Source organism: Oncorhynchus kisutch, linkage group LG25 (assembly GCF_002021735.2).
Source record: "Oncorhynchus kisutch isolate 150728-3 linkage group LG25, Okis_V2, whole genome shotgun sequence".
NCBI classification, from domain to species: Eukaryota; Metazoa; Chordata; class Actinopteri; order Salmoniformes; family Salmonidae; genus Oncorhynchus; species Oncorhynchus kisutch.
Genome location: NC_034198.2, coordinates 41,923,404 through 41,936,848, shown reverse-complemented (window position 1 = coordinate 41,936,848; position 13,445 = coordinate 41,923,404). Strand labels below are relative to the sequence as shown.

Below are 13,445 nucleotides of genomic sequence, written 5' to 3'. Positions count from 1 at the left end.
CACGCTGATCTGATAGGATGGACCTTTTTATCACTCTGATCTGATAGGATGGACCTTTTTACCACGCTGATCTGATAGGATGGACCTTTTTATCACGCTGATCTGATAGGATGGACCTTTTTATTATGTTGATCTGAATGTACTGTACCTGTAAATATATCCGCCAGAAATCTTTCTGCTAATGCAATGTCTAACCTCTTTACTGTGTGTAAGGCTACGTTCACACAGGTTGCCCAATTCTGATCTCTTGCCCAATCAGATCAGATCTTTTGCCAATATTGGGGCCAAAAGATCAGAATTGGGCTTCCTGTGTAAATGCAACACAGGAACACTGGAAATATGCTGTCACAGTGTGTGTGTTCTGGAATGTAAGTTATTTTCTGAAAGGAATACATTTGTGAAGCTATTAAGATGTGTTAATTGGTGATTATTGATGCTGTCGGGGGGGGATTGGTAATTATTTAACTAGGCAAGACGGTTAAGAACAAATTCTTATTTACAGTAAAGGTCTACCCTGTCCAAATCCTAACCTGGACGATGCTGGGTTTGGTGATTGGTGATGCTGTCAGGGAGAGGGGGGGATTGGTGATGCTGTCAGGGAGAGGGGGAGGTTGGTGATTCTTGATGCTGTCAGGGAGAGGGGGAGGTTGGTGATTCTTGATGCTGTCAGGGCTTGGGCCCCTCTCTCGGGGCGAACCCATTCCAGGGCTTGGGCCCCTCTCTCGGGGCGAACCCATTCCAGGGCTTGGGCCCCTCTCTCGGGGCGAACCCATTCCAGGGCGCCCTGTCCTTCACAAAGAAGTCTCCAGGTCGCCCTGTCCTTCACCAGCTTCTCCAGGATCGGTTGCGTTACCGCACTTCATGTAAAAATGTGTGAGGTGAAAATGGACAAACTAAAGGGTGTGAAATATATTAGGGTAGTCGGTGGACATTCGGAACCTTGTTTGAAGTCAGTAGGTCACATGACCAAGGTTTGAAATCTGAATGTAAAAAAAAGTTTGTACTTTGTTTACGCTCCCTAACTAATTCAACTCAGAATACAAAATGCTGCTCACATTTCCACTTTTATTAGCTTTGGAAAGTGAATTAATGTCCAAATCATGAAAATAAGACCTGTGCAATGTTTCCAACATCATGACACTTATTTGGAGTCTGTGGCTCAGGTGGTTTGAAAGCTATTGAGGTTTTAAAGTGTGAATATCCAACTTGAAACTTGTGTAGTGCTAGGGCAAAACCAAAACGTGCACCCAGGGTGAGCCCCAAGACCGAGTTTGGGTAACTCTGCTCCAGAGCAACAGTGAACCTTTCTCTCCCGAAGACTGCACTCCATTGTCTAGATTTCCTTCTGGGCACAAGAGGGCACCGTTTTCCCGGAGATAAATTATAATTCTCAATCGTGCATTTTACCTCGACGTTTGGCCCGCGAGACATTCTGTAGGACCGTCGTTATGGTGCGTTCATATATTTAGACACGTCACAGCACGACACATGTTGGGTGGCTTTTCCGAACAACTAAAAAGCAATACAAACTGACATACATACAGAGGTGAATATGGCGGACGTTTCTGAGAGGACGCTGCAAGTTGCAATCGCTATTTCATTCGCAGTCGGTTTCCTTTCTGGATGGCAGGCCAACCGAGCGCGGAGGAAGTTCCTGGATTGGAGAAAGAAACGACTGCAGGATAAACTCTCAGAAACACAGAAGAAATTGGACTTGGCATGAAAGTGAAGTAGGGTGTGTAAGTAATTGACCTATGTGTTGATTGCGTGTAGCTACATTGTATCAAACATGTTGTAACAGACACGTTAGATAACTGGAAACGTTGCATTAGGCCTAGCCTACATTCCGTGTACAAATGGCACAAATTCGGATTTAACCTAGGTTTGTTGAAAGGGTTGCAGCCTGACATTTTAGCCTCGCAATCCATGGAGTCGTTTAACTTTTTATTATTTTCACAAGGGGGAAATACGAAATAATCCTTTAATAAGTGTTTGAGTTGATTTCTTTGGTAGCCTAGCCCTAGTTTACAGTTGGGCATAATTACCGCATGAAGTAATAATGATTGTTCTTCTGTTTTCAGGTCGTCACCAAAATACATGTTCTGCTGTCAGATCATGGACTTCCAATACAAGGATTGGGATCGTTGTCACAACCCGCAGAACTGAAGCAAGATACAATGACAAGTTTCTGAACATGTTTTGTGATTTGGTGACCGTGTTTTGCTGGGTGACAGTGTTTTGCTTCGAGACTACTGCCGTTTTTACGTTTGAATAAAAGTATGTTTTGTTACATCCTGTGTTTTGAAGATGCCTATGGTAGTTTACTGTCTTTTATATAGTCTAACTATTGTGTCCAAATCCATTGCGCTGAATTTTCCCAATCCTAAATCGACTTTACGCACAGGTGGAGATGTGGGAGGATTTGTTACTCCTGTCATACATACCCTTTAAAATATCCACAAGTGCATTGGGCGTTTGTGTATAGGGCTCAGTTTGGGATGGGGCCGTATCAACCATCACTCTTATGAGCACCTATGTGAATTTAAATAAAATATATATATACATTTATGGAAGAGAGATTTTATTGTACATACAAAATCAGCATAGCGGACTAAAATCCACTCTATTGTTCGGAAGTTTCTGAGTTGAGGAACTTCACCATGGAGTGGAGTTCAGTCTGCTACAATCAGCCATTTATCTGTGATATAAGAATGCATGTGGATTATGTTAGCAATGTTCTCTAGGGGACTTTTATTTTGAAGGAGGAATTATTTGATCAAGGAACCTATTTGACCCGGAAGTGATTCCGAGTGGTGTCATAAGTATACTGAAAAAAATATATATAAATGCAACGATTTTACTGAGTTAAAGTTCATATAAGAAAATCAGTCAATTAAAATAAATTCATTAGGCCCTATTCTGTGGATTTCACATGACTGGGCATGAGCGCAGCCATGGGGGAACCAGGCCCAGCCAATCAGAATTAGTTTTTTCCCCACAAAATGATTTTATTATAGGTAGAAATACTCCTGTGTCATCAGCTGTCTTTTTGGCTGGTTTCAGACGATCCCGCAGGTGACGATGCTGATTACAGTGGTCCTGGGCTGGTGTGGTTACATGTGGTCTGCGGTTGTGAGGCCGGTTGGACGTACTGCCAAAATCTCAAAAACGAATTTGGAGGTGGCTTATGGTAGAGAAATGAACATTACATTCTCTGGCAACAGCTCTGGTGTACATTCCTGCAGTCAGCATGCCAATTTCACACTCCCCAAAAACTTTTGTTGTGTGACAAAACTGTACATTTTAGAGTGGCCTTTTGTCTCCAGGACAAGGTGCACCTGTGTAATGACCATGCTGTTGAATCAGCTTCTTGATATGCCTCACCTGTCAGGTGGATGGATTATCTTGGCAAAGGAGAAATGCTCACTAACAGGGATGTAAGCAAATTTGTGCACATCATTTGAGATAAATAAGCGTTTTGTGTGTATGGAAAATTGAGGATATTTTATTTCAGTTCATGAAACCAACACGTTATATGTTGCGTTTATATTTTTGTTCAGTGTAGTTAGATGCTAGCTGTGTGTTCATATTCTGTGGGTCCCAGCTCATGTTGGGGTAGGAGGATATGGTAACTCTGAGGAGGTAGATGTGGTGGATGGAGTGTAGCAGTATCATAACTAGGTGTTGACCCAGGAGTGGCAATGTGAGTGGGGGAGAGAGGAGCGGGAAGGCATTTTTCTTCGCCACATGGTCAATCCGACATCTGCATTGGCCGTGCAGCATTGACGGTGATACGACGGCTGCAGAAGTCAGGGCATTCATACTTATTGCACTTAGTAGAGCTGTTGTGAAGGAAGTTGTAAAGGAAGTGAGTTTGTGTTTAAACATGACTTCCCGCTCCCCCACCTACCATCAACCAATCATGTCAATGTGGCGCTTTACGGAGCCCTCTGCATTGCTAAACAATTTGTGAGGCGCATGGCGATGTGGAACGGAGCTTGAGTTGGCCTCTGCATATCCGGAGGCTACGCATTGCGTCACATACGAAGCATCTGACCACATTTGTCAGATCGAGCATAAATTGGCTTTGAAGCCTGGCCTGTTATATTGCAGGCGTAATGTTGAGGATAGGAGGACATTGGGTGTAAACACATTTTCGCTTGTAATCATTTTGGGCTCAAATGACAGGCAGAACGAAACAGCAAGGAGGCTGTTGTGGTTTCTCTATCCCAGCTTCCTGCAACTATGAGTGTAGAAGCCAATTCAAAGCCAATGTATGCTTGATCTGTACATGTGATCGGAGGCTCAGTATGAGCGTGTGACCTAATTGTGGAGCCTCTGCAGGAATGCGCCTCCCGGTATAGCTCCGTATTGACATTATCGGTTGATGGCAGGTGGGGGCGGGAGGTCCCGCTCAAACTCACTTCCTTGACAATGTCGGTCACCACAGCTCTGCGCTGCTCAGCGAAGCCCAAGACGTGTGGATGGCCTGGTTTCTGCAGAGGCCATATCACCTAAACGCTGCAGGGCCAATGTAACCCTTCGGATTGACCATGTAATGCCTTTTAGGCTATAAGATATTTCAATGTGTAATTCGCACTCCGACCTGAGAAAGGCAGCAAACCAGGGTCTAGTCTACCGGAACACACAAGAAAAATAAGTGCGTTTACATTTTCAAACATCTTAAATTATGTGCCATTTACTACGCATTATTTAAGACATACAGATAGTTAGCGACGCTTGTTCAACAGGACTTCCTGCATTCGTTCCAAGTTACAAGCCATGAGTTCAAACGTTTCCTTGTCAAAAGGTAAATATGCCATGTTAACTATCCAAAAACATCACTTCTATGAGCTAGTTACGTACATACGTTGCAACGAAAACGGTTGTTATTTAGCTAAATATGTCCAAATAATGTGAACTATTTTTATTACATTGGCTAATGTAATCTGTAATGATTTTTGGCGATGGACGTAACGTTTGCATGCCTGTCATTTCGTAAAACTGCGACCTTGTGTTATTGCCTACTATTAACTAGCCATGTCAGCTGGCTGTAAGAGTTTGTTAGGCCGAGAAGAGTATTTCTGTAGAAGGTTATACCGTATATCATTGGCATGTTTTAGCTCGAGCCTTACAGGCCCCATTCATTCCATACAATTCAATTCCTGTGTCAACATTTTAAAAATGTGACGACTGCAAGAGATGGATTATTTACAAAGACAATGCAATAACCTTTCACCTAAATATTCTGTCCTTCCACTTTATAACCCAGCAGTGCTTAGTAGGCTTTGTTCCCGAGGCCCAGTACTATTATATTAAACACGTCTTTGGATGTAGTAGGGGTCTTCTGTATGGGGGGAGTTTGGTTTAAGAGCCCCGACACTCAGCCTGGGTTTATAGTAAATCCGGGACACTCAAAATGAGTATATGATATGTTGTGTTTGGTGTGGTTACATAAAATACTCTTCTCGGCATAACAGAGGATTAGTTAAGGCGAAAACGAAAGTAGGGTTGGTGTAAAACGCGGATATCTGGCAACACAAAGGTTCCCGAGTTCAAATGTCATCATGACCAAACATTAGCATTTGGGCTAATTAGCAACTTTTCAACTACTTACCATGTTAGCTAACCTTTCCCTGAACCATGTTAGCTAACCTTTCCCCTTAGTGTAACGGATGTGAAACGGCTAGCTTAGTTAGCGGTGGTGCGCGCTAAATAGCGGTTCAATTGGTGACCTCACTTTCTCTGAGACCTTGAAGTAGTAGTTCCCCTTGCTCTGCAAGGGCCGCGGCTTTTGTGGAGCGATGGGTAACGATGCTTCGTGGGTGACTGTTGTTGATGTGTGCAGATGGTTCGCGCCCGGGTATGGGCGAGGGGACGGTCTAAAGTTACATTAGCTAACCTTTCCCATAACCATGTTAGCTAACCTTTCACATAACCATGTTAGCTAACCCTTCCCCTAAACTTAACCCTTAGCCTCGATAATGCTAGGCTCCGTTAGTCCATTATTGGGCTAATGCACCTGTAAAGTAAAAAAAAACATAACTTATTAAACATGTACTGCTCTTCCTACCATAAAACAACATGGTTTATGCATTCTAAATATTGTGCAAGTGTGTGTGTGTTGGAACAGTCAAATCCATTTCTGCCTGAACTGTAGTTATATTATGTAGGGTTTTAACTGCTTTAACACTGAATGGTAAGCTCTTCCAATAGTTTTGGTGATATGTTGTGTGTTGTATTGCAGTTGGAGGCATAGCTGAAGTAGATACTGGATCAGTCTGTGTTTCTGTTTTTACAGCTGAGTTGGCGGCAGCCATCGGTGTGACTGCAGGAGCTACAGCTGCGGGCATCCTCCTCTTCCAGTACCTCTCCAAGGGGTCAGGGGTCAAGCCCAAGGTCAACTTGGACCTGCAGAAAGACAACCCCAAAGTGGTGCACGCTTTCGACATCGAGGACCTCGGGGATAAGGCGGTGTACTGCAGGTGTTGGAGATCTAAGAAGGTAGGCTAGCTGTCCATTTTATGCTCTTTGATTTAGTTTCTAGTTTCACAACTTCTCGCTATACGTTGGAGCCATGTCTTAACCACAAGAAAATTCATAGACACGTGGCATGGTACGAGGGGGTTGTGAGGAGAGCTTCTTTTTGTTTGTAGCATATGCCTTTAACAAGCGGTAGACTAGTAAAGGGGGTATGTTATTACTGGCATTTTGAGCAGAACAAGTCAAGGAATTGACAGATTTGTCCGGTGTATATTCTAACAATGTTTCTCACCCTTAGTTTCCCTACTGTGATGGTGCTCATGCTAAACACAACCAGGAGACGGGGGATAACGTCGGTCCTCTCATCATAAAAAGAAAAGAGGCCTGAATCCAATCACTCAATCAATCATCCCATCCATGTTATTCCATGACTGCTGCTGACATACTGATGCACACAAGTGCTCTTCGCTACAGAAAGGATGACAGTGGTTGACAGTACACTTGGTAGTTGCTCTGAAATATGGTGACCAAATCCATTTTTGGCTATATTTATTTAATTTATTTATTGAAGCCACCCTTATCACAGGACCAAGCAGTTATCATTTTTGTTGTTGTGGAAAATGACTTTGTAATCATAGCTAGAATAATGATAGATATTTCACTGGGGTTACCAAGGAAACAGGGGTGTGGGCGTACTGTAAAGCATAGTACCACACTGGTTGTATGTATTTAATTGAGCTGTGGTATCTGTGCTGTTCAGAATGTTTGGTTTTGATCAATGTTTGCCTTTCTTTTATACTGTAGACATCATCAGAGCGACAGCGTAGCCTAGTGGTTGGAACGTTGGACTAGTAACCAAATGGTTGCAAGATCGAATCCCCGAGCTGACAAGGTACAAATCTGTCGTTCTGCCCCTGAACAAGGAAGTTAACCCACTGTTCCTAGGCCGTCATTGAAATTAAGAATTTGTTCTTAACTGACTTGCCTAGTTAAATAAAAATAAAAAATTAATTTATCTGTCCCATTATGATGCCATAGAGATCGCAATGTATCCGTCCCATTATGATGCCATAGAGATCGCAATGTATCCGTCCCATTATGGTGCCATAGAGATCGCAATGTATCCGTCCCATTATGGCACCTGTGAGTGTATGGGCAGCGCCATTGAGGAAATCTCCATTTTGAAGTAGTCCATTTTCTTCTGCTACTTCTATGAGTTAGTCAACAAACTGAAAGGGTTCATACTGCCCCCTAGAGGGTGTTGTCTGAACAGGTATGAAGCCAAGGCTGGTGATTTACTGCTACCTGGAGTTATGGAATGTTTGCGCACAAATATAATTAATTGGCTGATCCTGCCTGATGACCTTGATGGAATTATGTGAGACTTCCTTAACCCATAGAAAGTCCCACCCAGTTGACTACTTAAAAATGGTGAAAGTCCTCAATGGCAATGGCAATGCTAAAACGGGCTTTTCGTCAGTAGAGTCCTCTATCGTTCTCTATGGTTGATACTCAGGAGTTTTTCCTGACCACGGGACTTGATCAGGGATATCTCTGTACCTTTTTATTGCAGCTGTAACTAGGGGCCCCAGAGTTTTTCCATGGTCAGGAAAAACACCTGGGGCTACTGAAGCATCAAGGAAACGGATGAGGTGTGACTTATTTTTGATTCAACTTGTGAAATCGATTGTAAAATGGTGTCACTTTTCAATGGTTTTTAGATTAAAGGTTCTACATCATTCATATCTGCAAATGAAGCCGTCGTAATGATTACCTAAGATTACTATAAGTCTGTGTTAACAGTGAATCAAGAAGTTAAACTTGTGCCATCCATACTACATACCAATTGGATTCCTGGGTTGTGTTCAGTGGGAGAAAAAAACTAAACATGCGATGTTGTGAAACTAGGAGGTAGCTTACTAGAGAAACACTTCCAAGTTTAGTTTTCGTTTTTAAAATGTATGTTTTGCTACGTTTTGCCCTACTTAACACAGCCCTGTAGCCTACTGAATGTTTGAGTGGCTGAAACTGAACTTGTCAAGCAGCACTTCTGGTAACTAGCTTTAATAATTCACTGTTCTATGTAGTGCAGCGTTTCCCCAAACTCTATCTTGGGGGACCCCAAGGTGTGCACATTTTGGGGTTTTGTCCTGGCACTACACAGCTTAATCAAATGAATCAGCTTCACAGCAAGCCTTGACTATTTGAATCCGCTGTGTAGTGCTGGGCCAAAATGTGCACTCCTTGGGTTCCCCAGGACTGAGTTTGGGGGATATGCTAACACTAGTGTGAGAATGTCTACAGTCTGTGCCCTTAAGATATCTACAATATGTGACTTCATTTTAATCAATCATTTAATCATCAATAAAAAAAACTATACAAATGTTCTTCCTTCTGCCAATTAAATAATACGTGTTTTGTGGGAATCAAGTCTTTTCTAATCCAGTTTGACAAGTAGATGTCATATAGCACCCTCTATTGCTAGACACTTGTTTACAAATTCAGCCAGTTCAAACCAAAGTAATGTATTAGATTTACTTATAACGAACAGTTAAACCAATCAAAGGGAATGACTATGAAGTGTGGACACGAAGCATATTCCTATCACCAGGTGAGCTCATTCAGAACTACATCTCTGACTGTAGTGTAGGCCTAGTGATGCCGACCTGGGTCAAATTCCTTCAAAGGTGCTGCTCTTAATTTGGTATGTCTGGTAGCCTACAATGGAACAAATGAAAAAAGACGTGATAGTGGAACCTTGCCTTGATGACCAGTTTCAGCACCATCGACAATGACAATTGCTTTTGACCTAGAGACCCAGTCGTGTGTTAGATTTGCTTTGATTTATTAGGATCCTCATTAGCCGACGCCGATGGCAACAGCTTGTCTTCCTGGGGCCATCTTGGATGGTGACAGCTTGTCTTCCTGGGGCCATCTTGGATGGCCACAGCTAGTCTTCCTGGGGCCGTCTTGGATGGCCACAGCTAGTCTTCCTGGGGCCATCTTGGATGGCGACAGCTAGTCATACTGGGGTCTGACAGAATGTCCCGACCCTGCCCGCCTGTGGGGAAAACGTGGTTACCTAGGTTACCCCATTTGGCTCAGAACAAAAGCTTTACCTTTTTTCAAACAGTTTTCTTGTCTGCTTGTGTTAGTAAATTACAAAACTACATTTCAGGAAAGTACAACATGTCTAAAGATTATATTATTCCTAATTATTTATCATGAGAGGGCAATAAACAATAACTAGTAATGCTGCAACAAAAGGTTCATCTCCCCATTCTGGTAAAAATAGTTAAATTGCTGAGGTGTCACTTTTGAGGACACAAGCTTAAGTACACGGTACAAATATAAAAATCTGAACATTTGAAATGTTTTATGTTCTTCCTATTACACAAAACTGTATGAATACGGCTTGAAATGACTTGTATGCTTTTTAAATATAGCATAATCAAATAACTAAGATTTATCCTTAACTAAAATACATATTTGTATGTTTAGTGTTAGAAATTGTGCATATTTTATAACGGTCTCTTGATCAAAACGCCTGCCCCCATTGCTGTGAAGGCATCACACAGCTCTAGCTTGACTTCCCGAACTCGTTAGGAACTCTTCTTTCGTCTCATATGAATCATCGTGTCTGTCTATGACAAACAAAGTGGTCTTGTTTAAAATATGAATTATTTGAGATATATGGCTATAAATCGATCTCTGGAATGTGCTACCATGATGAAACCACTCTACTGTAGTACCACGTACATTTTGCTCTGCCCAGAGTACCCTTAAAGTACCCGTGGGGCCACAGGGCTCTTCTCGCAGGCTCTATTTCCCTATGTGGGAGCATTGCGAAGGGTAGGTGGGTATTTTTTAAACCTGGCTACATGTACATTAAATAACACAGCTTTTTCGGCATGTTTGATATCTCCGTAAACTTGAAAATAAAAGGAGCTCAGATGCAAAAATGTAATTACCAAAGTTTCGACAGCCAAGCTGTCTTCCTCAGGGTATAATCACAAACACTGCGGGATGACTCGTTTATATAGGGTTAAAAACACACAGGTGTCTGTAATCATGGCCAAGAGTGGCCTAATATCATTGGTTAATTATCAAATATTACAATGTCATACAAAGAACAGCATACAAACAACAAATGGATAGCATACGATCATAGATTAATTTGACTACACAAGCTTACATAAAATTACAATGGCAAAGTCACAATAATCACAAGAATGGCTTCAGATCAAAGTCTACGTTGAGACCGAAGGGCGCAAGGGTCTTTAAGTTAAAGATCCAGGCAGCCTCTCGTTTTAACAATAAATTATCAAGGTCACCCCCTCTCCTAGGGAGGGTGACATGTTCGATGCCAAAAGAACGCAGAGACGAAATCGAGTGGCCTGCCTCCAAGAAGTGGGCCGCAACTGGACAAGTCAAGTTTTTACACCTAATGGTGCTACGATGCTCTGAGATACGTACTTTTAATTCGCGCTTTGTTTTACCTACATACTTTTTTTTTACCACAAGGACAAGTTATAAGATAAATAACTGCCATAGTGGAGCACGTAATAACACCTTTGATTGGGATCAATTTCCCTGTTTGTGGGTGTTTGAAGGATCTACATTCATAAGTGCCATTTCATTGAGCACAGCCGTTACATTTGTAATTTCCATCCAGTAGGGGCGCAAATAGACGTTCAGGAATATCTTGGGGTGGTAAATCAGTGTACCAATTGGTCTTTGAGATTTCTGCCCCGCGAGAATACGACCAAGGGAAGGTCCGAAAACACATCACCGAGACTATCATCGGATTTTAGGATGTGCCAATGTTTGTGAACAATTCCCTTGATTTGTTCAGAGCACTTTGAATGATGATATCTCTATAACCCCAAAAAATCGACAACAAAGTTGCCTCTTTTACAATGGGATTCAATAGGAAAGACTTGGTTTTCCCCAATTTGTGGGCGTGATCGAAGACAATTCCTTATTATTTATGTGAGCCCGAGAAGCGGTGTTTGGAGGATACAGCGCCTTCGGAAAGTATTCAGACCCTTTGACTATTCTAAAATGGATGAAATAAAACAATTTCCTCAGCAATCTACACACAATACCACATAATGACAAAGCGAAAACAGGTTTTCAGACATTTTTGCAAATGTATTAAACACCAAAAACAGAAATAGCTTATTTACAGAAGTATTCAGACACTTTGCTATGAGACTCAACATTGAGCTCAAGTGCATCCTGTTTCCATTGATCATCCTTGAGATGTTTCTACAACTTGGAGTCCACCTGTGGTAAACTCAATATGATTGTACATGATTTGGAACGACGCAAACCTGTCTATATAAGTGTATATTGACTGGGACGACAGATGGGTTGGTTGTTTAGCAACAAAACCGCCGTGTGTGCAACTATGGGACCAAACAGACGGGGCTGGTTTAGATTGTTGACAACATGTATTTCATTTCCAATGTTTATTGAAAACATATACATTTGCGCTTGTCTCTAATACATCATTATTATGTATTGGGTAGCTATCTAGCGACTTTTTTTTGTCATATTAGCATTGATATGAAATCAGTCAAAACGCCTGAAAACAAGACATGGTATAAAGAACAAGATTCAAATAACTGAAAGGAGTCACGATTTCCCACATTACAGTTTATTGTCATTGTTGCTATCTATCTATCTATCTATCTATCTATCTATCTATCTATCTATCTATCTATCTATCTATCTATCTATCTATCTATCTATCTATCTATCTATCTATCTATCTATCTATCTATCTATCTATCTATCTATCTATCTATCTATCTATCTATCTATCTATCTATCTATCTATCTATCTATCTATCTATCTATCTATCTATCTATCTATCTATCTATCTATCTATCTATCTATCTATCTATCTATCTATCTATCTATCTATCTATCTATCTATCTATCTATCTATCTATCTATCTATCTATCTATCTATCTATCTATCTATCTATCTATCTATCTATCTATCTATCTATCTATCTATCTATCTATCTATCTATCTATCTATCTATCTATCTATCTATCTATCTATCTATCTATCTATCTATCTATCTATCTATCTATCTATCTATCTATCTATCTATCTATCTATCTATCTATCTATCTATCTATCTATCTATCTATCTATCTATCTATCTATCTATCTATCTATCTATCTATCTATCTATCTATCTATCTATCTATCTATCTATCTATCTATCTATCTATCTATCTATCTATCTATCTATCTATCTATCTATCTATCTATCTATCTATCTATCTATCTATCTATCTATCTATCTATCTATCTATCTATCTATCTATCTATCTATCTATCTATCTATCTATCTATCTATCTATCTATCTATCTATCTATCTATCTATCTATCTATCTATCTATCTATCTATCTATCTATCTATCTATCTATCTATCTATCTATCTATCTATCTATCTATCTATCTATCTATCTATCTATCTATCTATCTATCTATCTATCTATCTATCTATCTATCTATCTATCTATCTATCTATCTATCTATCTATCTATCTATCTATCTATCTATCTATCTATCTATCTATCTATCTATCTATCTATCTATCTATCTATCTATCTATCTATCTATCTATCTATCTATCTATCTATCTATCTATCTATCTATCTATCTATCTATCTATCTATCTATCTATCTATCTATCTATCTATCTATCTATCTATCTATCTATCTATCTATCTATCTATCTATCTATCTATCTATCTATCTATCTATCTATCTATCTATCTATCTATCTATCTATCTATCTATCTATCTATCTATCTATCTATCTATCTATCTATCTATCTATCTATCTATCTATCTATCTATCTATCTATCTATCTATCTATCTATCTATCTATCTATCTATCTATCTATCTATCTATCTATCTATCTATCTATC

General features: G+C 40.3%; 1 protein-coding gene and 2 long non-coding RNA genes across 3 annotated transcripts in view; 2 read left to right on the top strand and 1 right to left on the bottom strand.

Annotated features, from left to right (window-relative positions):
- The first annotated feature begins 1,250 nt into the window (after window positions 1-1,250).
- On the top strand, window positions 1,251-2,306 carry LOC109879787 (uncharacterized). Its single transcript, XR_002253595.2, has 2 exons — window positions 1,251-1,739; window positions 2,082-2,306. It is a non-coding gene; the product is annotated as an uncharacterized LOC109879787 (long non-coding RNA).
- A 1,600-nt stretch (window positions 2,307-3,906) lies between these two features.
- On the top strand, window positions 3,907-8,870 carry LOC109879785 (CDGSH iron-sulfur domain-containing protein 1). Its single transcript, XM_020471953.2, has 3 exons — window positions 3,907-4,810; window positions 6,302-6,504; window positions 6,782-8,870. The coding sequence occupies exons 1-3, from the start codon at window positions 4,783-4,785 to the stop codon at window positions 6,869-6,871; spliced, it is 321 nt and encodes a 106-aa protein (XP_020327542.1). The 5' UTR covers window positions 3,907-4,782; the 3' UTR covers window positions 6,872-8,870.
- The window catches only part of LOC116357466 (uncharacterized), a 7,551-nt gene continuing 2,494 nt past the window's right edge, over window positions 8,389-13,445 (bottom strand). Inside the window, exon 2 of the long non-coding RNA XR_004205453.1 lies at window positions 8,389-9,544. This is a non-coding gene — a long non-coding RNA (uncharacterized LOC116357466). The remainder of the gene's footprint in view (window positions 9,545-13,445) is intronic.

What these genes read in the sequence shown, in the direction of transcription:
- LOC109879785 (XM_020471953.2), top strand. Translation starts at nt 4,783, where the DNA reads ATGAGTTCAAACGTTTCCTTGTCAAAAG. An exon ending in AAACGTTTCCTTGTCAAAAG is followed by an intron (nt 4,811 to 6,301) that starts GTAAATATGCCA and finishes CTGTTTTTACAG; the next exon opens with CTGAGTTGGCGGCAGCCATC. An exon ending in GGTGTTGGAGATCTAAGAAG is followed by an intron (nt 6,505 to 6,781) that starts GTAGGCTAGCTG and finishes TCTCACCCTTAG; the next exon opens with TTTCCCTACTGTGATGGTGC.